The sequence below is a fragment of the Lacerta agilis genome, chromosome 3 (genome assembly GCF_009819535.1).
Source record: "Lacerta agilis isolate rLacAgi1 chromosome 3, rLacAgi1.pri, whole genome shotgun sequence".
In the NCBI taxonomy this organism is placed as follows: domain Eukaryota; kingdom Metazoa; phylum Chordata; class Lepidosauria; order Squamata; family Lacertidae; genus Lacerta; species Lacerta agilis.
The window spans coordinates 115,166,336-115,190,910 of NC_046314.1; the positions used below are offsets into that span (position 1 = coordinate 115,166,336).

At 46.4% G+C, this 24,575-nt stretch overlaps 1 protein-coding gene across 1 annotated transcript in view; it reads right to left on the bottom strand.

Moving 5' to 3' along the window:
* The window catches only part of LOC117044436 (L-gulonolactone oxidase), a 45,146-nt gene extending 24,678 nt beyond the window's left edge, over positions 1-20,468 (bottom strand). The window contains exons 1-4 of the mRNA XM_033145207.1: positions 20,372-20,468; positions 14,178-14,303; positions 13,017-13,111; positions 10,020-10,110 (exon numbers count right to left, since the gene is read on the bottom strand). Of these exons, the coding sequence (XP_033001098.1) occupies positions 10,020-10,110; positions 13,017-13,111; positions 14,178-14,303; positions 20,372-20,410 (351 nt within the window). The 5' untranslated portion in view covers positions 20,411-20,468. The remainder of the gene's footprint in view (positions 1-10,019; positions 10,111-13,016; positions 13,112-14,177; positions 14,304-20,371) is intronic.
* Between the last annotated feature and the right edge of the window lie 4,107 nt (positions 20,469-24,575).

The following is a 24,575-nucleotide window of genomic DNA, read 5'->3' on the forward strand; positions in this document are numbered from 1 at the left end:
ACGGGCCTTAGGTTGCCTACCCCTGCTCTAGTCCAACCCTCTGCAATGCAGGAATCTCAACTAATGCATCCATGACAGATGGTCATTCAACCTCTGCTTAAAAACCTCCAAGGAAGGAGAGTCCACAACTTCCCGGGGGAGACATTTCAACTGTTGAACAGCTCTTACTGTCGTAAGGTTCTTCCTGGTGTTTAGATCGAATCTCCTTTCTTGTAACTTGAAGCCACTGATTCGATTCTTACCCTCCAGAGCAGCAGAAAACAAGCTTGCTTCCTCTTCCCTATGACAGACCTTGAGATATTTGAAAACAGCTATCCTTTCCCTGCTTATTTAACTTATATGCAGAATTCATCATGCGAAAGGCTGGACTGGATGAATCCCAAACCGGAATTAAGATTGCCGGGAAAAATATCAACAACCTCAGATATGCTGATGACACAACCTTGATGGCAGAGAGTGAGGAGGAATTAAAGAACCTTTTAATGAGGGTGAAAGAGGAGAGCGCAAAATATGGTCTGAAGCTCAACATCAAAAAAACTAAGATCATGGCCACGGGTCCCATCACCTCCTGGCAAATAGAAGGGGAAGAAATGGAGGCAGTGAGAGATTTCACTTTCTTGGGTTCCATGATCACTGCAGATGGTGACAGCAGTCACGAAATTAGAAGACGCCTGCTTCTTGGGAGAAAAGCAATGACAAAGGTACGTATAGTTAAAGCTATGGTTTTCCCAGTAGTAATGTACGGAAGTGAGAGCTGGACCATCAAGAAGGCTGATCGCTGAAGAATTGATGCTTTTGAATTATGGTGCTGGAGGAGACTCTTGAGAGTCCCATGGACTGCAAGAAGATCAAACCTATCCATTCTGAAGGAAATCAGCCCTGAATGCTCACTAGAAGGACAGATCCTGAAGTTGAAGCTCCAGTACTTTGTCCACCTCATGAGAAGAGAAGACTCCCTGGAAAAGACCCTGATGTTGGGAAAGATGGAGGGCACAAGGAGAAGGGGACGACAGAGGATGAGATGGTTGGACAGTGTTCTCGAAGCTACTAACATGAGTTTGGTCAAACTGCGAGAGGCAGTGAAGGATAGGCGTGCCTGGCATGCTCTGGTCCATGGGGTCACGAAGAGTCGGGCACGACTGAACGACTGAACAACAACAACAACAACAAACTTCCTCCATGCCGTGTATGATTTTGTAAACTCCAACCATCTTACCGCTCACTCGCCTTTTCTTTAAAACGGAAAAGTCCCAAACGCTGCAACCTTTCTGCATTGGCTAAGGTGCCTGGGGATGATGCGCTGTGTAGTTCAGCAACTTCTGGGAACCCAAAGCTCATCTCTTTAACTCTCCTCCGAGCTCTTGAGCCTTTGCTCCAGCAGGCGGTGCAAGTGAGCTGCCTTTAGCGCCAGCCTTCCTACCAACCTCTCTGCACAGCAAATTTCCTCCTGGCTCCTGTTTGCTCTTCCTTCATGGTCCGGCTTGGCTGGCAATTGTTTTCTGCTGTCCTGATTGCAGAGTTTGCCTGCTCAAGGTGAAACCACAGCACTGTCAGTTTGACTGAATTCCTCCTTAACAATGACAACTCCGGCTGTGCTTAACCTCGCGCAGGGAAGCCGCAGAATGAGAGGAGTGTAGAATTAAGAGTCCCAGAGGGACCTTGAGCAAAGCACGGCTCTGCCGCTCAGCCTTTTCTCCATATAGGTAATTTTGCGAGGTCAAAGAGGTCCGGAGGAGAAAACATGCTCCAGGGAAATCACACGGAAAAGCAATTGAAAGCGGCCTGCCTATCACTCTGCAAAGTTTGCAGCTGAGGTTTTGCCATTTCCACATCATGCTATTTGCTATGACGTTTTTTCCCTATTAAAAAGAGAGAGAGCGGCAGAACTGGTAAGCCAATATCCTCATTCCAGGTTTCTGCTCGCTATGGAGTCCTGTATAACTCAGGGGCTTGCCAATTTTTTTTAAATTAATATAGCAGTGAGACTTTGCCAAGCGTGCTGCTCCTATAGGAAGCTGGCTTATGCTGAGCCAGAGTTAGACCACTGGTCCATCTTGTTCAGTACCCTCAACACTAGAACGTAAGAAAAGCCTGCTGGATCAGGCCCGTGGCCCATCTAGTCCAGCCTCCTGTTCTCACAGCGGCCAACCAGGTGCCTGTACAAAACCGGCAAGCAGCACCTGAGCACAGCCCTCCCCTCCTCTGGTTTCCAACAGTTGGTATTCAAAAGCATCACTTCCTCTTGACTGTGGAGCCAGAGCACAGCCATCCGGCTAGTAGCCGTTTCCAACCTCCTCTAGGAATTCATCTCATCCTCATTTAAAGCCATCCAAGTTGGGTGACCACCACTGCTTCTTGTGGGAGGGAGTTCCTCTGTTTAATATGTTTAGCATTCAGCTTCACTTGGTGCCCCTGAGTTCTAGTCTTCTAAGTGGGGGGGGGGGGAGAAAACATCACATCCTTATTAATTATAATTCCCACAGATAACGGGTCATAAGAGAGTCATGGTTACTCTCCTGCCATTTACCCACGCTTCATTGACTTTCTTTGCTTCGACAGATAAGATGCAATCTGAAACGCACACAGCTGTTGGGCACATTACAGATTCCTATAATGGCACACATCTTTGTTGTTGTTGTTCAGTCGTTCAGTTGTGTCCGACTCTTCGTGACCCCATGGACCAGAGCACGCCAGGCACGCCTATCCTTCACTGCCTCTCGCAGTTTGGCCAAACTCATGTGAGTAGCATCGAGAACACTGTCCAACCATCTCATCCTCTGTCGTCCCCTTCTCCTTGTGCCCTCCATCTTTCCCAACATCAGGGTCTTTTCCAGGGAATCTTCTCTTCTCATGAGGTGGCCAAAGTACTGGAGCCTCAACTTCAGGATCTGTCCTTCTAGTGAGCACTCAGGGCCGATTTCCTTGAGAATGGATAGGTTTGATCTTCTTGCAGTCCATGGGACTCTCAAGAGTCTCCTCCAGCACCAGAATTCAAAAACATCAATTCTTCGGCGATCAGCCTTCTTGATGGTCCAGCTCTCACTTCCGTACATTACTCCTGGGAAAACCATAGCTTTAACTATACGGACCTTTGTCGGCAAGGTGATGTCTCTGCTTTTTAAGATGCTGTCTAGGTTTGTCATTGCTTTTCTCCCAAGAAGCAGGCGTCTTCTAATTTCGTGACTGCTGTCACCATCTGCAGTGATCATGGAACCCAAGAAAGTGAAATCTCTCACTGCCAAAAAAAGGCCGTCTCGGTTATCCTGCATCATCCAGGGAGCGCAGGCTCTTGCCTGTGCCGACTTAATCCTAGCAAATGCAGCCTAAAGCCCCGAAAAATGGGACCCATTAGAGGAGGATGTGAGACACCAATTACTGCAAATCTATTTGAATCCTGGAGCTCCGAGAAAGCAAGAGACTGGGGTGGGGGGAGAGGCAGCGACGGTCCTGAGCTTGACTACATCCTGGGAGAGAGGCCAAAGGCGCGAAAGATTCAGAGTTACTTCACCGGGATGTTGTTGCCCCAAAGCCACCAAGGGACTCAGAATCGGAGGGTCTCTTGTGCCTGGGTCCTGCTTGCAAGTTTGCCATTGGGGTCGGCCGCTGTGGGAACAGTATGCAGGAATAGATGGGGCCCCTTTGCCCTGATCCAGCAGGTGCTTATTGCATGCTTATATGGGGTACAAGAGTTATAGGGCCTCTATAGTTACTGTGGCTGAAAGTAGGACGTTTTGGAGGGAGCGCTGCAGCAGATAGACATCATAGAATCATAGAATCATAGAATTATCGAGTTGGAAGAGACCCCGAGGGCCATCCAGTCCAACCCCCTGCCAAGCAGGAAACGCCATCAAAGCATTCCTGACAGATGGCTGTCAAGCCTCCGCTTAAAGACCTCCAAAGAAGGAGACTCCACCACACTCCTTGGCAGCAAATTCCACTGTCGGACAGCTCTCACTGTCAGGAAGTTCTTCCTAATGTTGAGGTGGAATCTTCTTTCTTGTAGTTTGAATCCATTGCCCCGTGTCCGCTTCTCTGGAGCAGCAGAAAACAACCTTTCTCCCTCCTCTATATGACATCCTTTGATATATTTGAACATGGCTATCATATCACCCCTTAACCTTCTCTTCTCCAGGCTAAACATACCCAGCTCCCTAAGCCGTTCCTCATAAGGCATCGTTTCCAGGCCTTGGACCGTTTTGGTTGCCCTCCTCTGGACACGTTCCAGCTTGTCAGTATCCTTCTTGAACTGTGGTGCCCAGAACTGGACACAGTATTCCAGGTGAGGTCTGACCAGAGCAGAATACAGTGGTACTATTACTTCCCTTGATCTAGATGCTATACTCCTATTGATGCAGCCCAGAATTGCATTGGCTTTTTTAGCTGCTGCATCACACTGTTGACTCATGTCAAGTTTATGGTCTACCAAGACATCATGCGCTCAAGGGCCAGTTGCAAAGGAGAAATGTCGGGTTGTGGGGGAAGTGAGGGCCTCACCCTCTCATTTCGAAGCCCTTTGCAAGATTTCTGGGGTTCCTGTTGGCAACTGCAGACTGACAGCCTCCTCTTTCCGTTGCCAAGTCACAAACCCTCCTCTCATTTCTTAGAATTTTCTCCTTTAGTATTTTTATGGACTTGTTTTTGACAGCTGCTCATGAATTTTAACTAATGTCGATTCCCAAACGGCAGCCGCTGCCCTGCCTCTTTTGTCTTTCTATCGATCACCTGCCCCCTTTTATTAGCTTCCTCTCTCCTCCCCTCCCTTCTCCTCCCCCCCCAGCCCGCCTCTCCGTCATTTCTTATAAGTCACTGTTTTTTTGCAAGGTGCATGGAATCTATCAATTGCGTTGGAAGCCAGATAATCCATTCCGTCGCTGCAAAATCCGAGCCGGGAACAGCCATTCATCTTGCAAAGAGCCTTGGGATGGTGGCAATGACATCACAAATAATGAGGAAGTGGGGGAGCTCTGTGCTCCCCCAAAACACAAAGCCCACAGCTCCCACATAACACCCCCCCAAAAAAACTATGAGAAGTATGAGATTGGTAGCCACATTGTGGCACTTAAATGCTTCATTCACAGATCAGGTGAATTTGCTTTTCTGTGTGCATGTGAGAGAGGGGTGGGGTGAGATTTGAAAATGCAATTGCACATGCTCCAGTTTTTATCATTGAGAGTTTCACATTTCTTGCCAATCCCTGATGAAGAAGAAGAAGAAGAAGAAGAAGAAGAAGAAGAAGAAGAAGAAGAAGAAGAATATAACGACTTTGGATTTGATATCCCGCTTTATCACTACCCGAAGGAGTCTCAAAGTGGCTAAGATTCTCCTTTCCCTTCGTCCCCCACAACAAACACTCTGTGAGGTGAGTGGGGCTGAGAGACTTCAGAGAAGTGTGACTAGCCCAAGGTCACCCAGCAGCTGCATGTGGAGGAGCGGAGACGCGAACCCAGTTCATCAGATTACAAGTCTACCGCTCTTAACCACTACACCACACTGGCTCTCACTGATAAATCAGTGTCCCTGTTATTGCCTCTTGGAAATTAATGCCAGTTAATTTTGTTAGGGTGAGTTGCTGGCATTGTTTTTCTCCTGATGACGTGGATTCAAGTGCACAAAAGCTTATTACGTAATAATAATAATAATAATAATAATAATAATAATAATAATAATAATGTGTTTGTCTGCAAGGTGCAGCAAGATTCTTCCTCGATTTTTCAAGTCCTCACTAGACCATGAAGATCACTGGGTGACCTTGGAGAGTCCACCGCCTTCCTAGGGAGTCCGTTCCACCACTGAACAGCTCTTACCATTAGAAAGTTCTCCCCAAGGTTTTAGCTAGGAACTTCGTTCTTGTAGTTTGTAGAGTTGACCACCTCCCGAAGGAGACTGTTGCACTGTCGAGCAACTCTTACTGTCAGAAAGTTCTTCCTGATATTGAGTCAGAATCTCCTTTCTCATAACATGAAGCCGTTGGTTTGGGTCCTTCTCTCAAGAGCAGAGAAAACAAGCTTGTTCCCTCCTCCATGGGACAGCCCTAGAGATATCTGAAGAGAGACGTCACCTTGCCGACAAAGGTCCATCTATGGTTTTCCCAGTAGTGATGTATGGAAGTGAGAGCTGGACCATAAAGAAGGCTGATCGCCGAAGAATTGATGCTTTTGAATTCTGGTGCTGGAGGAGACTCTTGAGAGTCCCATGGACTGCTAGAAGATCAAACCTATCCATTCTGAAGGAAATCAGCCCTGGGTGCTCACTGGAAGGACAGATCCTGAAGCTGAGGCTCCAAGGCTTTGGCCACCTCATGAGAAGAGAAGACCCTGATGTTAGGAAAGATGGAGGGCACAAGGAGAAGGGGGCGACAGAAGATGAGATGGTTGGACAGTGTTCTCAAAGCTACCAACATGAATTTGGCCAAACAGCGGGAGGCAGTGAAGGATAGGCGTGCCTGGCGTGCTCTGGTCCATGGGGTCACGAAGAGTCGGTCACGACTAAACGACTAAACAACAACAAATCCTCTCAGTCTCCTCTTTTCCAGGCTAAGCATACCCAGCTCCTTCAACCGTTCCTCATCAGGCTTAGTTTCCAGACCCTTGAACGAGCTTGCTCCATCTTCCACGTGACAATAGCCCTTCAGATACTTGAAGACAGCTATCATGTCACTTCCTACATCTTTCTCGTGTGTATATAAGCCAGTGTGGCATTAACGGTTAGAGTGTTGGACCTGGGAGACCAGGGTTCGAATCCCCACTCAGACATGAAGCTCACCGGGCCAGTCACCATCTCTTAACCTACCTCACAGGGTTGTTGTGAGGATGAATGAGGGGGGAGGAGAAGAACCACGTACACCACTTTGAACTCCTTGGAAAGACAGTTGGCATATAAATGTTATCGATAAACAAATAAAATAGATAATCTGATGGGGAGAGACCCTCCCGGCTTCTAAATCAATAGACGACAGACGGTTACAAAATAAATTACTACAGCAGCCTTTGCCATCCTGGCACCCTGCAGTTGTCGTGGACTACAACTCCCATCAGCCATGCTGGTTGTGGCTGATGGGAGTTGTAGTCCAAAATGTTTAGAGAGCACTTGGCTATTGGAGGCTGGAAGACAGCATACTGAGCTAAGCGTAACAGTGATGCATGATGTTTGTGGGTGTTTTATAAGTGATTATTGCTCCAAGCAACTAAATAGCTCAGTGGTAGCTGCCAGGAGCCAGGAAAGACAGTTCTTTCCCCATAATATACCCCCAGAGTTATTGCACCTCTGTGTGCAGCTTAATTGTAATCTGCTTTGGGGGCTGGTTCTTGGCGAAACAGTGGGCTATAAATAATTGCATACCTTGAATTAATAATAATCTCTTTTGCAGGCTTCCTTTCTGCCTCGGTGCTGTTGTGGCGCTCAGAGGACCTTCCAAACTCCCACCATTTCTGAACATAAGGCAGTTGGGTGCCCAGGTGCCCTCAGCTGGACCTGCATCGCCCTGTACCTTTTCGGCTCACCTTCCTTCAGCAAGACAAACGGTTTTTGAAATGCCCAATTTTCCTCTGCGTTTCCTGTCACCTTAAATCTAGGGGGGAACTTCTAATGTTCTCACTGCCTGTCAAATTGCCATCTGGTTTAGTTCCATTCCTGTTCCCACATCATTGATCTTATAGCAATCCCTCTCCTATATTTTATTACGAAAGCGAGAAAGGATACATCTGCCCACGGGACAAATCTGTTTGGGAAAATGTTTCCCTAAACTAGAAGTGACTCCCATACAAGGAAATCTTGCAGCGTTTGGGACTTTTCAGTTTAAAGTTAAAGGCGACATGAGAGAAAGTAGATAGAGGAAAGTTTCTCTCTCTCTCATAACACAAGATCTCGTGGACATCTGAAAGTGGGGAGATTCAGATCAGAGAAATGAAAGTAAGAACGTAAGAATAGGCTGGTGGATGAGGCCAATGGCCCACCTAGTCACTAGGATAGTTCAGTCGGTAGAGCACGAGACTCTTGATCTCTGGGTCGCGGGTTCAAGTCCTACGTTGGGCAAAAGGATTCCTGCATTGCAGGGGGTTGGACTAGATGGCCCTCGGGGTCCCTTCCAACTGTGCACTTCTATGGTTCTAGTCCACCATCCTGCTCTCACAGCGGCCAGCCAGAGGCCTGTGGGAAATCAGGGTGCAGAAAAGTATTTATTCGTGCAGCAAATAGAACAACTATGGAACTCCCTGCTGCAGGAGGCAGGGGTGGCCACCAACCTAAAAAGAGGTTTGGACAAATTCATGGGAGAGGAGAGGCCTGCTGGGGGGTTAACCCAAGAGTTATAGGGCCTCTATGGTTACTGTGGCTGAAGGTAGGACATTTTGGAGGGAGCACTGCAGCAACTAGTCCTCATGTGCTCAATGGCCAATTGCAGCAGGCTCTTCTCTTGTATGTTCTTATGGCATATATATATCTATATCTGTAAATATGTCTTAGGACAAGGGTCAGCAACCTTTTTCAGCCGGGGGCCGGTCCACCGTCCCTCAGACCATGTGGTGGGCCGGGCTATATTTTGAAAAAAAATAAATGAACAAATTCATCTTCTTTCTTGTAGTTTGGGCACCACAGTTCAAGAAGGATACTGAGAAGCTGGAACGTGTCCAGAGGAGGGCAACCAAAATGGTCCAAGGCCTGGAAACGATGCCTTATGAGGAACGGCTTAGGGAGCTGGGTATGTTTAGCCTGGAGAAGAGAAGGTTAAGGGGGGATATGATAGCCATGTTCAAATATATAAAAGGATGTCATATAGAGGAGGGTGAAAGGTTGTTTTCTGCTGCTCCAGAGAAGCGGACACGGGGCAATGGATTCAAACTACAAGAAAGAAGATTCCACCTAAACATTAGGAAGAACTTCCTGACAGTAAGAGCTGTTGGACAGTGGAATTTGCTGCCAAGGAGTGTGGTGGAGTCTCCTTCTTTGGAGGTCTTTAAGCAGAGGCTTGACAGCCATCTGTCAGGAATGCTTTGATGGTGTTTCCTGCTTGGCAGGGGGTTGGACTGGATGGCCCTTGGGGTCTCTTCCAACTCTAGGATTCTATGATTCTATGATTCATCTGCCCCACAAATAACCCAGAGATGCATTTTAAATAAAAGGGCACATTCTACTCATGTAAAAACACACTGATTCCCGGACTGTCCGCAGGCCAGATTGAGAAGGCGATGGGGCCACATCCGGCCCACGGGCCTTAGGTTGCCTACCCCGTCTTAGGACATGTGGACTTTTGAGGCTGATCCAGCAGGCTCTCCCGATAAGCTCTCTTTTTTTGGAGAAAATATTAGGAGAAAGGGACGCAGGTGGCGCTGTGGGTTAAACCACAGAGCCTAGGGCTTGCCGATCAGAAGGTCGGCGGTTCGAATCCCCCGTGATGGGGTGAGCTCCCATTGCTCAGTCCCTGCTCCTGCCCACCTAGCAGTTCGAAAGCATGTCAAAGTGCAAGTAGATAAATAGGTACCGCTCCATCGGGAAGGTAAACGGCGTTTCCGTGCGCTGCTCTGGTTTGACAGAAGCGGCTTTGTCATGCTGGCCACATGACCCAGAAGCTGTACGCCGGCTCCCTCGGCCAGTAAAGCGAGATGAGTGCCACAACCCCAGAGTCGTCCGCGACTGGACCTAACGGTCAGGGGTACCTTAACCCAGTGTTTTTCAACCTTTTTTGGGCAACGCACACTTGTTTCATGAAAAAAATCACGAGGCACACCACCATTAGAAAATGTTAAAAAATTTAACTCTGTGCCTATATTGACTATATATAAAGTAATTCTCTTGAATTTTTCAATTTTTCCCACGGCACACCAGGCAACATCTCGCGGCACACTAGTGTGCCACGGAACAGTGGTTGAAAAACACTGCCTTAACCTTTATTAGGAGGAAGCTTTCACTCTTCCAATTCTGCTCAGCAGCAGCATCTACTTTTGTGTTACTTGACAGGTTGCCGTGTGTCCTGCTCGCTTGCCAGTCACCTGGACCCCTCCGGCTACAGCCCGTGTGGTTCTTACCTGCGTCGCCAAAATGCCGTGCCTGAGCCCCGTGTTGTGGGTTCCGGTGCCAACGACGCCGGCGGCTGTCACATCCGAAACGGCTCCTAGACTGAACGCGGGGAAAGGGGGGTGGTGGAAGGTGAACTGTAGGCAAGAAGGCACAGGCTTTCTCTATTGTTTATTCCCCAAGGCGGCTGTTGAGACAATGATATTAACGAACGTGACGTTTGGCACAAAAGGTAATTAATTGCCACCTGCTCCGGATCCGGAACACGCCAAAATGAAATGAGACACGCATGTCACGGCACATCAAGCCGCAGAACAAGCCCACTGAAGTAGGAAGGAGCCTTGGCTGTCGATCAGCATTTCTGACAATACAGATATTCCTTCGAGGTGTGTGACTTCGTGTGACTGAAATAGCACTCCAGCGTGCCCCAAATTAGCAGGCAAACCTGTCTTTTCGGCATTTCCCCTCCAACGCGAACCTTTCCTTCCAACTAATAGTTTCACCCAAACTCCAGCAGAAAATCAGTCCTGAACTGCAGAGAGCCTGCAATTATTCTGCAGATGGAAGGACAAAAAAAGAGGAGTCAATCTTATTAAGTCCTTCTGTGATTAAAAGGCTCCTTTGGCCCTGATGTCAGGGCATCTGAGCAAATTTGCATGCGATGCTGCGAGCCCATTGCCTCCTCAAAAGAACTCATTTGCCACAAAGGCTTCTGAGTGCCGTCTCTGCTAAAGAGAGGGCATCAGGGGTGAAAGATCCCAGCTGGGTCCTTTGACTCACAGCAGCCTTTGCCAACCTGGTGCCCCCCTCCAGATGTTTGGGACTGCAACCTCAATGGCTTCAGCCAGCACTGATGCTGGAGCTGAGGTGCCATGCTGGCTGGCTCGGTGGGGGTTGTGGTCTATGGACAGAGGGAGTTGCCTGACACTGAGTCAGACCAATGGCCCATCCAGCTCAGCATTGTCAACAATATATGGGCACATATTACAATGCACATCGTTGTTCTCTCTTCCCCCTCACTTCCTCCCTTTCCTCTTTCTTTATAATTGAAATTCTTCCAGTAAATAATGCGGCAGCTAGAATGGTGACTGGGAGTGACTGCCAAGACCATAGAACACCGGTCCTGAAAGACCAACCTTGGCTCCCAGTATGTTTCCAAGCACAATTCAAAGTGTTGGTGCTGACATTGAAAGCCCTAAATGGCCTCAGCCCAGTAGACCTGAAGGAGCGTCTCCACCCCCATCGTTCAGCCTCAACACTGAGGTCCAGCTCCAACTAAATTATTATCTCCAGCGTATTTGGATCATGCATGTTCTGTTGGCCCACCTGCTCACATTTCCTCCTCTGCACAGCATAAATGGGATTTTAAAGGGATCCGTGGGACTCCTAATGTTTTGTGTGGATGTTAGTCGGAACAAAAGGAGCGTCTCCACCCCCACTGTTCTGCCTGGACACTGAGGTCCAGCTCCAGGGGTCTTCTGGCGGGTCCCTCTCTGCGAGAAGTGAGGTTACAGGGAACCAGGCAGAGGGCCTTCTTGGTGGTGGTGCCCGCCCTGTGGAACGTCCTCCCATCAGATGACAAGGAAAGAAACAATTATCTGACTTTTAGAAGACATCTGAAGGCAGCCCTGTTTAGGGAAGTTTTTAATGTCTGGTGTTTCATCGTATTTTTAATATTCTGTTGGGAGCCGCCCAGAGTGGCTGGGGAAACCCAATCAGATTGGCAGGGTATAAATAAATTGTTGTTGTTAACAACCACCACCACAACACTGACTGGCAGCAGTGGCTGTCCAAGGATTCAGACAGGCATCACTCCTGACCAGAAGATGGTGGGGATTGAACCAGGGACATCCTGCACGCAAGGCGGATGCTCTGCCACTGAGCTACAGCCCAGGTTGGTGGAGCCCATTGCGCGCAGCAAAGGGTCTTCAGAGGTGGCTGCATGAGAGCTGCCAGGCTGACTCCGCTGTTCGCAGTGGAAGCTGCAAAGTGGCCTGACTCTGCACAAACAACATTAGAACTTGAGGAAAGACCTGCTGGATCTCAGCAAGGGCCCTCCAACCAAGTCCAGTATCCTGTTCTCACAGTGGCCAGCCAGATGCAAGCAGGATTCGAACACGAGTTCTTCTCTCCCCCCCCCACACCCCCGTGGTTTCCGGCAACTGGTGTTCAGAAGCATTGCTGCCTCTGACCACGCAGGCAAAACATAAGACATCCTGGCTAGCAGCCATCGACAGCTTTCGCCTCCACGAAATTGTCTAATCCTCTTTTAAAGCTATCCAAGTTGGTGGGCATCCCTGACTCCTGGGGGAGGGAGTTCCATAGGTTAACTGCATGAAGAAGTCCTTCCTTTATTATTCTTGCCTGTCTTAGGGCCAAATTTCAGGTGATTGTATCTGCTTTCCATGTTTAAATGAGTGGTTCTCAAAGGATGTGGCACGTCACACTGGTCTGGCAGGAGAGGACAATCAAACAAACATTTAAACATTTCAGTGTAGTATGGTACATATTTTTGGGGTTTTGCAGAATATGGATAGCTATTTTTGGGGGGAGAGTTGGAAGGGACCACGAAGGCCATCCAGTCTAACCCCCTGCAATGCAGGAATCCTTTTGCCCCTCGTGGGGCTTGAACCCACAACCCTGAGATTAAGAGTCTCCTGCTATACCGACTAAGCTATCCCTAGTTGTGTGTTCCAATGTATTTCTTATCAATTAAAAAAAATCGGTGTGGCACGAGCAAATTTTTATTCTGAAGGTGTGGCCCAGAGAAAAAAGTTTGAGAACCTCTGGTACAAATGCAGAACTGAAAGTTTTTACATCGGAAGCATTTTGAAAGATGCTGTTTTTCTAATAATAATAATAATAATAATAATAATAATAATAATAATTTATTTATACCCCGCCCATCTGGCTGGGTTTCCCCAGCCACTCTTCTGTTTCAGGACAGAGACCATGCCTAACCTCCGATCTTGGTGGCATTTCATCACGTGCAAAGTTGTTTTACTTACATGGGCAAAGCCAAGCCGTGTTTGCTCAACTCGGTGTTCAAATCAGAGAGAAGGATCCCAGCCTGGGCTGTCACTTGCTTCTTCTCTTTGTCCACCTGCAAGTGATAAGATCGGCTCTTTTATCTCTATCTATATATAATAATATTTTATTCTTTTTACCATACAGGAAGTTGCATTTGTTACTCGACAATCACCGTATTTTTCGCTCCATAGGACGCACCGGACCATAGGGCGCACCTCATTTTTAGAGGAGGAAACAAGAAAAAAAATATTTTTCTGGTTTTCCTCCTCTAAAAGCCCTGGGTTTGTTTTGTTTGTTTTTTGAGGATCAGCTAAAAGTTTTGCAGCTTTTTTTGCAAAGGGAAAAGCCCTGGCTTTTTGGAGGACCAGCTAATAGTTTTGCAGCTGTTTTTGCAAAGGCAAAGGCTCTTTTTTTGAGGATCAGCTAAAGGTTTTGCAGCTTTTTTTGCAAAGGGGGAAAAGCAAAGCTCCTTTTGCAAAGGGGGAAAAGCAAAGAGGAAAAGCCCCATTTTTATGTGGTTTAACTCACATTTCTGAAAAATCTTAAGGGAGCTGTTTCTACTGTTTCCAGTCAGATAATCTAATCAGCCAGTCACATGTCCTGGGGAAACAAACAACCTCCCTCTGCAACACATTCAACAAAGGAGGGCGGGGCTGAAAGGGAGCCGGGACTCTTATCTCTCTCCCAATCTCTTGCTGATCAGCTGCTGAGCGGGGTCCTTTCAACACTCCCTTTTCTCTTTGTAAAATAAAAAGCGCAATCTGCTTTTGGCCCCTGGGCAATTCAGCCCCAGGGACCACCATTCCCTCCATAAGACGCACAGGTATTTCCCCTTACTGTTTAGGAGAAAAAAAGTGCGTCTTATGGAGCAAAAAATACGGTATATTCCGATTCAACGCAACTGGTAACTTCCTGCTCACCCAGTGTTGCTGTTTATAACCCAAATTGCACACAATTGCGGTTTAAGGTCTGTCTTGTTTGATTTCATCCTCTCCCAATATGTCTCCTAATACGTTCTGGAGGTCACCCCATGGACGAGCTCTGCTCCAAGACATCTCTCTGGCCAGGTACTGTGAGGTGGAATCTGAGCTAGGTGGGCAACGAGAAGGACCCAGAAAGGGAGAATCCTGCTCTCTTACCTTGAGCACCTTGTTCATCCTTCCCATCTCGACCATGTAGTCATCCGTGCAGGCAATGTCCGAAGGGGAATGTCCACCTCCGACCACCTTCACCTTCTTACTCTTCTGCCTGGCCAGATCCAAGATCTGCAGAGGGGGCAACCAGACATTGGTACAGAGGTGACCCCCAAGCTCAAGGAAGTGGAAGCCGTGGTTCTCTGGATGTTGCTGGATTCCAACTCTCAACAGCCCCAGCCAGAATGGCCAAGGGTCAGGGGTGATGGGAGTTGGAGTCTTGAGGCTCACAGAAGAAGAAGAAGGAGGAGGAGGAGGAGGAGGAGGAGGAGGAGGAGGAGGAGGAGGAGGAGAGTTTGGATTTGATATCCCGCTTTATCACTACCCAAAGGAGTCTCAAAGCGGCTCACATTCTCCTTTCCCTTCCTCCCCCACAACAAACACTCTGTGAGGTGAGTGGGGCTGAGAGACTTCAAAGAAGTGTGACTAGACTTCCGGCTGGCGACGCCATAGCGGGTGGTCGGGGCTGCTTCGGCTGCGAGGCGCCCGATCCATCCCGGGGGTTAGGAGCCCCGCAACCGCAAAGCGGGGCTCCGGTTGGGGTGCGGGAAGAGCGTCCCGCACCCTGGGCTCCCCGGCTGCGCCCGCGGAGGCTCTGAACCCTTCCCTTGCCCCCCCTGTAAAGGGGGAGTGGGGGTGAAGGGCAAACGGAGCCGGGCTTCGGGGACATGCCCCAACCGGGATGCAAATGCGGCGACAGAGCCCGCGGTGAGCGTCCAAGTTCTACCTGTGAAGAATGGAGCTAAAAGAACCCGGTGGTCGTGAGTAAAGAATTTGATTAGAAATCGTGCTTTTGGAACGATCCGGGGGGAAGGAGAATGGCAGCCTGCCCTCCCTCCCTTCGAGCTCAAGAATCTAACCAGTTTGACCGATTGCTGCTACAGAACTGGTTACAATGTATTTAAAATTGACACAGGAGACTGGCAAACTTTTCTTTTGGGAAGCTAACTAGAGGAAAATATCTCCTTTTAAAGTTGCGGTATTTGCGCTCCAGTTCAGGAAAATGGCGACGAACAAAGAGGGGAGTAGAAATATGATACCCACTTCCTCCTCCTCTGCCAGTATGCTGGGTTTCGTCCTTGAACTGGCACTGAACTCTGGACTAACGGACGAACAGAGACTCACTGCCTTGAAGGTGGAACTGCTTTATAGAAAAGTCAAAGTCTTGTGTGGGGGTCTGAAATGGAACCAATTGCCCACAGAGGAGGCTTACAAAACTTTTGATACTTTGGAAGAAAGCCTTGCCAAAGAGTTGAGAGGATGGATGCAAAGATGGAGTGAAATGAATGAGCTACTTCGGAGAAGAAATTCGCTTTTTGGGGGTGGCAGCCCCAAGGCGACGTTAAGATTTCGTATATCCAGTCCCCGAGGTGTGAGCTCGGGGGCCAGGGACAGAGAATTAAGGTATTTACAAGAAGAAAAGGAATGTTACAAAGAACCGAAGAAGCTGAGAGATGATGAGATGGACACCTCTGAACTCGCGGCAAGGAGAGGTTTGGACTGTGCCTGGATCTGTGGACGCTTGGAGAGGGAAGAGATATGGAAGTTCAGTGCTGATGCCATTAGGAGAAGAATAATGGACAGAGGGGGTGTGGGGTGAAGCATTAAGTAAAACTTTATGCAGCCTGATATGGTAAATTGAAATTGGAGGGTGAATACTGTCAACAACTTTTTGTTATATTTCTTATTTGAACATGAATGGAGATATTTCAAGTTTTTATGTTACTAGCAGCAACCTTAAGGATAGAAGAGATAGATTAGATGTGAATGATTTGAGAAGATTTATGAGGTGGACTATAAGCAAAGTGAATTTAAGTGGATTAAGTTTATGGATTTAGAAGATTAAATGGTGAGGTATTATTATGATGATGCATTTTTAGCAACTGTTGAAGATATAATTGAATGTAATTATACAATTGTAGTTAATGTTTTTTTTTTGTAGGAGAAATGGTTATTAAATAGACTAAGGATACAAACTCGAAGGTGAAAAGGCAGGGGAAGTCAAAAGTCAAGATATGGAATTAGAAATTTTTTTTTTTTTTTTTCTAGAAAGATGCAATAAGAAAGCTTGACATTGTTTGTATTTGTTTTATTTGTTCTGCACTTGTTTATTGTAGGTGTGGGTGTGGGTATATGTTTGTTATAGAAAAATGCCAATAAATTCTTATAAAAAAAAAAGAAACTGAGCTTTTGGAACGATCCGGGGGGAAGGAGAAAGGCAGCCTGCCTTCTTCCCTTCGAGTTAAAGAAGCTAACCAATTTGAGTAACTGCTGCTACAGAACTGTTTCAATGTACTTAAAATTGATACATGAGACTGGCAAACTCTTTTCTTGGGAAGTAAATTAGTGGAAAATATCTCCATTTAAAGTTGCGGTATCTGCGCTCCAGTTTAGGAAAATGGCGACGAACAGAGAGGCAGGAGTAGAAATCTGATACCCACTTCCTCCCCCTCTACCAGTATGCTGGGCTTCGTCCTTGAACTGGTACTGAACTCTGGACTAACGGACGAACAGAGGCTCACTGCTTTGAAGGTGGAACTGCTGTACAGGAAAGTCAAAGTCTTGTGTGGGGGTCTGAAAGAGAACCAATTGCCCACAGAGGAGGCTTTTAAAACTTTTAATACTTTGGAAGAAAGTCTTGCCAAAGAGCTGAGAGGGTGTCTGGGAAGATGGAGAGAAATGAGTGAGCTACTTCGGAGAAGAAACTCGCCTTTTGGGGGTGGCAGTCCCAAGGCGACGGTAAGATTTGTTATATCCAGTCCCCGAGGTGTGAGCTCGGGGGCCAGGGACAGAGAATTATGGTTTTTACAAGAAGAAAAGGAATGCTACAAAGAACCGGAGAAGCTGAGAGACGACGAGACGGACATCCTGGAGCTCGTGGCAAGGAGAGTTTTGGACTGTGCCTGGATCTGTGGACGCTTGGAGAGGGAAGCTACAGGGAAATTCAGTGTTGATGCCACCAGGAGAAGAATAATGGACAGAGGGGGTGTGGGGTGAAACACTAAGTAAAATTTGAAGTAGCCTGTCATGGAATTTTGAAATCGGAGGGTGAATACTGTCAACAATCTTTCTGTTTTATTTTTTGTTTGAATATGAAAGGAGATATTTTGAGTTACTATGTTATTAGCAGCAGTTTAAAGGATAGAAGAGATAGATATGATATAAATGATTGGTGAAGATTTTAATGGAAGAAGAATTATGATGAGATATTACTACGATGATGCATTGTTAGTTAAATGTTGAATATATAATTGTGTGTAACTATATAATTGAATTTGAATTTCAGGAGAAATGGTTATAAAATAGATTAAGAATATGAACTCGAAGGAGAAAGGGCAGGGGAAGTCAATGGTCAAGATATGGAAATAGAAATTTTCTCTTTAAAGAAAAGATGCAACAAGAAAACTTGACACTGTTTGTATTTGTTTTATTAGTGTATCTGTTTTGTATTTGTTTAATTGTAGGTGTGGGTGTGGGTATATGCTGTTATAAGAAAAAGGTCAATAAATTCTTACAAAGAAGTGTGACTAGCCCAAGGTCACCCAGCAGCTGCATGTGGAGGAGCGGGGAAGCGAACCCAGTTCACCAGATTACGAGTCTACCGCTCTTAACCACTACACAACACTGGCTCTCAAAGAAGAGCTCATGCTGGGCCTAAGGTAAAGCAGGGAGTGTTTTCCTACTGCTAAAAAGAATCACAGGAGCCAGACTTGGGAGCGGTGAACATCGCCAAATCTCAAGAAAGGAGAACAAAGCAAAATGTCAGAAGGGCCTTCTTGGTTGTACGTGCGCTGTGGAGCATTGTCCCATCAGATGTCAAAGAGTTTAATAACTGTACTACTTTTCATAGACATCTGAAGCCAGCCCTGTTTCAGGAAGCTTTTAATGTTTGATGTCTCTCCCCCTCCCTTCTTTTTTCTACAGTGGTGCCTCGGTTCTCAAGCTTAATCCGTTCCGGAAGTCCGTTCCAAAACCAAAGCGTTCCAAAACCAAGGCATGCTTCCCCATAGAAAGTAATGCAAAATGGATTAATCTGTTCCAGACTTTTGAAAACAACCCCTAAAACAGCAATTTAACATGAATTTTACTATCTAACGAGACCATTGATCTGTAAAATGAAAGCAATAAACAATGTACTGTGGTCACACACACAATCAATCAGTAGCTGAACTGGGTTCCACACAGTCAAAAAAACGAAGATATGCAAAAACAAAAATGCAAAATAAATAGCAGAAACAGACAGACCTCAGCGTAACAGTCAAAAGTGTGGCACTCAAAACAGAGCACATTCGGCTTCCCAAAAAGGTTTGCAAACCAGAACACTTAATTTGCAGTGTTTGGGTTCCAAGTTGTTTGAGTACCAAGGCGTTTGAGAACCAAGGTACCACTGTATTTTGGAATAGGCAGGGTATAATATATCTATCTATCTATCTATCTATCTATTATTATTATTATTATTATTATTATTATTATTATTATTATGCCAATGGCCCAGCTAGTCCAGCATCCTGTTCTCACAGCAGCCCAACCAGATGCCCCAATGGGAAACCTGCAGCAGGACCTGAGCTCGAGAGCATCCCTTCCCCTTCCTGGGGTTTCAGAAGCATCGCTGCCTCCGACTGTGGAGGGCAAGGAAGAGCCAGCCTGGCTAGTAGCCCTCAATATCCCTCTCCTCCTCCAGGAATTTTAAATCCATCCAGATTGGTGGCCATCGCTGAAGGGGAAGAATAATCTGCAGAGGCTGGTTCATTTGAACAAATGGGGTACTGCCCCACCAACCTCACCCAGCCCTCACTTGCCCTGCTCTCTTACTGACCACCAGTCTGCCAGCTTCCTGCTCCTCCTTAGTCCCCATTTTGCCCTTGTAGAATTGAGCAGGGGGGCAGGAGGATGGGGACCAGCCAGGCATGAGTTGGCCCCGCCCACCAGCGACTCTGGCCCCGCCCACCCCTGGCCCCCGCCCACCACCGGCCTCCCACTTAATGCCGTACCAGCCCCCACTGGCAACGGTGCCCAGGGGCGTAGCAAAGGGGGGCGAGGGGGCGGGCCGCCCCGGGTTCCATAATGGAGGGGGTGACAAATTATCAAGGAACTATTTTTTTTGAAAAAAAATATTCTTTGAATTTTTTGAATTATTTTTTTGAAAATGCCTGCTCCGAAAGTCTTATCTTACTATACTAGGGATTATATAGCTATATATGAAATTTCATGCATATCGGTTAATATCTTGACCCTCCACCACCAAAATAGCTGTTCACTTGGCTGTTTTCCTATGTCATGAAGGCTGAAATTTCAGTTCAGAGAACACTTTACTGTTCCCAACCCTAACCCTGTGGAAAACCATCTAATTAGACTTTAATTTGATTTTGAGATGTTTTTAGGAGGTAATTTAATTATTGTTTGATTTTATACCAATGTTATGTATCTGATGTTAGCCACCCTGAGCCCGACTTCGGCTGGGGAGGGTGGGATATAAATAAAAGTTTTTATTATTATTACTTGTTATTATTCCTTTGTAAGAAAATATGAAATAACGTAAAACTTTTTTTGCCGGGGGGGGGAATCAATGGGGGGGGGGGTTGACAATAAATTTTCCGCACCGGGTACCACCTGACCTTCCCATGCCTTGAGGGGGGGGTGACAATTTTTTTTTTGCCCCCGGGTACCAATTTACCTTGCTACGCCCCTGACGGTGCCCCCTCCAATGAACCCAAGTTAAAAACAAGTGTTTGCATATTCTAGTCAGAAAGTCCCCGTTTCGAAATCCTTGATGTCATGCTGATTGAACTAATGGAGATTATTCAGATGAGATTTCAATTGTGCATGGTTTTCTGGTGCGTTGGGTAAATTGTAGGAAAAAATGAAGGCCATGGCCGAAATCATCATTGTTTTTTTACTTGCTCTACCCTTTTGGAGTCATATCTCAGAGATGTGTTCACTTTCCCCATGTGACTTTAACCCTTGCTGACCCAGGCTCCCCACTGAACTTGTGGCCGCGGCATCCTTCTCCTGGTCTTCCAAGACCATGAAGATGGAGGACCAGAAGGGTGGGCTTTGTTTGTCTGTTTGTTTTCTGCCCTGCACCTGATATCTAGGGAAAGTTGGAAAAGTCACACCGACTGGAAACCTCCTCCACTTACCTCCTTGATCTCATCCACCGTAGTTGGCTGAAAATACATCTCCGGAGAGGAGCCGTAAGTCTTAGCCCAGTTCTGGAACCTGACTCCACTTTGGCCATGGACCTAACGCCCAGAGACAAAAAACAAATACCACTGTTATAAGAATTTTAAGGTCTCAAATATATAAACTAAATGTTCATAAATTTACGAGGCAAACACATACAGGTGAAACTCGAAAAATTAGAATATCGTGGAAAAGTCCATTTATGTAAGCAATTGTTTTCATTAGCTACTGGAGTTTAATATATGAGACAGACTCATGACATGCAAAGCGAGATATGTCAAGCCTTTGCTTGTTATAATTGTGATGGTTATGGCGTACAGCTGATGAAAACCCCTAAGTTGAAATAGTTAATTTGGGGTTCTCATCAGCTGGACACCATAATCATCACAATGATAACAAATAAAGGCTTGACATATCTCGCTTTGCATGTCATGAGTCTATCTCATATATTAGTTTCACCTTTTAAGTTGAATTACTGAAAGAAATGAACCTTTCCACGATATTCTAATTTTTCGAGTTTCACCTGTACATAAGTATGTAAACCACGTGTCTGAAATAGTACAGGAGAACAATCCTGAAACCATTTTGACTCTCCCAAATTGACTTCAAATATTTCTCTGCAAGGAGGAAGGAAATAGGAACGCCTCTCCATTGTCTTTTGCTTACCTGTCTTTAGGGCAACTTTGTGTATGAATAGGGTGAGCCTGTGACCTGGATTCAGAAATTAAAGTATTCACCATCACAAAAGAATGACCAGGCTGCCTAAGTAAGCAACCAGTGACCATTATCAGGTATCCTGGCAGGCAGGAGTTCTGCTGTAGACCGTTGCCTCCTGTGATGTATGTATGATGTTTTGGGGGGTGGTCTTGGGCTACAGGGTGGGAAATTTCAAAAGTCCATATAAGGGCTTGCGCACCATTGTTCTGGGTTCCTCCTGCGTGTGGTGAGTGAGGACCCTGTTGCAACAATTAATAAAGATCAGGCTTGCTAGCTGCTTTGATTCTCAATATTCTCTGGTTGGCCTCTGTTATTTTTTTCCTACCGATGGGGAACCCACTTAAGGACTCTATATGGGCCTTTGGGTACCCCATAAGGGAAAAGGAGCAGATTTTGTTTACATCACCATTCAGGATGATATTGCTACAAGGTGTGGATTTCTTCCACTGGAAAGTACTGGCTAGGCATTGACATCAGTTGAAGTGAAATCCCAAGGGAGCAGAAAAGACTATTGATGTACGTGACCACGGCTGCGCAGATGTTATTGGCTCAGAGATGAAAAGAAGACGAAGTCCAGACCAGAGAAGAATGGCAGATCAAATTGATGGATTATGCCGAAACGGCTAAAATCACGGGAAGAATCAGAAGTCAGGAAGACCAAAATTTTAATAAGGAATGGGGGAAACTTGCTTTGTTGTTGTTCAGTCGTTCAGTCGTGTCCGACTCTTCGTGACCCCATGGACCAGAGCACGCCAGGCACTCCTATCCTCCACTGCCTCCCACAGTTTGGCCAGACTCATGCCAGTCGCTTCGAGAACACTGTCCAACCATCTCATAACTTATCTTATAACTTAACTTATAACTTATCTTAAAGACCATTGCAAACAGTTAAAATCGTTAGTATGACTGGAATATGACTTGTAGTTTAATGCTGAATTTTGGACGCAACAGAGAGGTAAAAGATTTGGATTATCATTAAAGACGCAGGAGGAAATGATTCACGATAGGACCCAGAAAGGGGAGGAGGGAAGTCCAGGAGATTCTCTAGAATCTTGGTTTTTATGTTGCATGTTGGATATGTGACTGTAACATTTTAATCTGAAAAACTAAATAAATGCATTTTGTTTTTTAAAAAGAAAACCCTTTCACATTCACGCTGCTTTGGGTGACATACATTCCAAGCCAACTTAAGGAAACAGTTTCGTTCTGTACACTCCACTCCCAATGTTTAACGGAGAGCTGCGACTCCTGCCTTGCAGGGGGTTGGACTAGAATAGATGATCCTTGGGGGTCCCTCCCAACTCTACGATGCTGTGATTCTAAGTGCATGGCCTGGTTCTTTGAAGCCACTGTGTCTGGTTCTCCCTCTGCTCTCCCCACCCACCAGCTTCAAAATGAAGAACAAGATCCATTCCAGGATATATATATATATATATATATATATATATATATATATATATTAAAAAGAGAGTTTTCTTACCATTGTGATTGTGGCTTCTTTGAATATCCAAAGGAAAGCTTAGCAGGAGACCGAGGGTCTTCCTCCGAGACAAGGCGGGTGGGGTCTACAGCAGATCTCAGAACAGCAGCTGCCGGAATTGGGGGAAGGCAAGGAGGGCCACTTTCCAGAAAAAGAAGGGTTAATGAGTAACCTCTGCAATGCTGGCTCACGGTTAATTTGAGACAGTTTGAGATAGTGGACAGACAGCAGGTAGAGATTCTTTAAAGCAATGTTTAATGATGATTGTGGCAATTGCTGCTGAAGGATGAGGGGTTGAAAGCAGAGGAAACTTGCTATGTTTCGGGGAAGGGCCCCTAGACAAGCGGGTTTCTAAATTGGGTCTGGGGTAGGTTCTGCCATTGATCAAGGGAAGTCATAGTCCCGCTCTATCCTGCCTTGGTCAGACCACACCTGGAATCCAGTGTCCAGTTCTGGGCCCCACAATTTAAGAAGGATATTGACTAGCAATGTCAGTGAGAGATTTCACTTTCTTGGGTTCCATGATCACTGCAGATGGTGACAGCAGTCACGAAATTAGAAGACGCCTGCTTCTTGGGAGAAAAGCAATGACAAACCTAGACAGCATCTTAAAAAGCAAAGACATCACCTTGCCGACAAAGGTCCATATAGTTAAAGCTATGGTTTTCCCAGTAGTAATGTACGGAAGTGAGAGCTGGACCATCAAGAAGGCTGATCGCCGAAGAATTGATGCTTTTGAATTATGGTGCTGGAGGAGACTCTTGAGAGTCCCATGGACTGCAAGAAGATCAAACCTATCCATTCTGAAGGAAATCAGCCCTGAGTGCTCACTAGAAGGGCAGATCCTGAAGTTGAGGCTCCAGTACTTTGGCCACCTCATGAGAAGAGAAGACTCCCTGGAAAAGACCCTGATGTTGGGAAAGATGGAGGGCACAAGGAGAAGGGGACGACAGAGGATGAGATGGTTGGACAGTGTTCTCGAAGCTACTAACATGAGTTTGGCCAAACTGTGGGAGGCAGTGAAGGATAGGCGTGCCTGGCGTACTCTGGTCCATGGGGTCACGAAGAGTCGGACATGACTGAACGACTGAACAACAACAATTGGCAAGCTGGAGAATGCACAGAGGAGGGGGGGGGCGTAGATGACGAAGGGTCTAGAAACCAAGCCAGATGAGGAATGGTTGAAGGAGCTGGGTATGTTTAGCCTGGAAAAGAGGAGACTGAGAGGAGATACGATGATGTGAGTGAGCGGCAAGATGGTAGGAGTTTATAAAATTATACACGGCATGGAGAAAGTTTACTGTGTCCAGTTCTGGGTGCCACAATTTAAGAAGCATGTTGACAAGCTGGAAGATGTGCAGAAGAGGGCAACCGAGATGATCAAAGGTCTGGAAACCAAGCCTTATGAGGAATGGTTGAAGGAGCTGGGGATGTTTAGCCTGGAAAAGAGGAGACTGAGAAGAGATAGGATAGCTATCTTCAAATATCTCAAAGGCCTGTCACAGGGAAAATGGAGCAAGCCTGTTTTCTCCTGCTCTGGAGGGTAGGACTTGAACCAATGGCTTCAAATTACAATAAAGGAGATTCCAACTAAACATCAGAAAGAACCCTTTGTTGCTGAAACAGAATCCCTCGGGAGGTGGTGGACTCTCCTTCATCGGAGGTTTTTAAGCAGAGGAAGGATGGCCATCTGTCATGGATGCTTTAGCTGCGATTTCTGCATTGCACGGGGTTGGACTAGATGACCTTTGGGGTTCCTTTCCAACTTTACAGTTCTATTATTCTATAGCAAAGTCCACATGACTTGCCAGGTTCAACTTAAAAATACCAGATTGTTGGCATTTGTGAAATCAAAAGTTGGCAGAGCCCCCTGGTTCCAGGACCAGCATCTCCAGGGAAGGAGGCAGATTCCGGAATGACGCCCAGATAGTTTCTGGGCACCCACTTTGGGGCTTTCGCCAAGA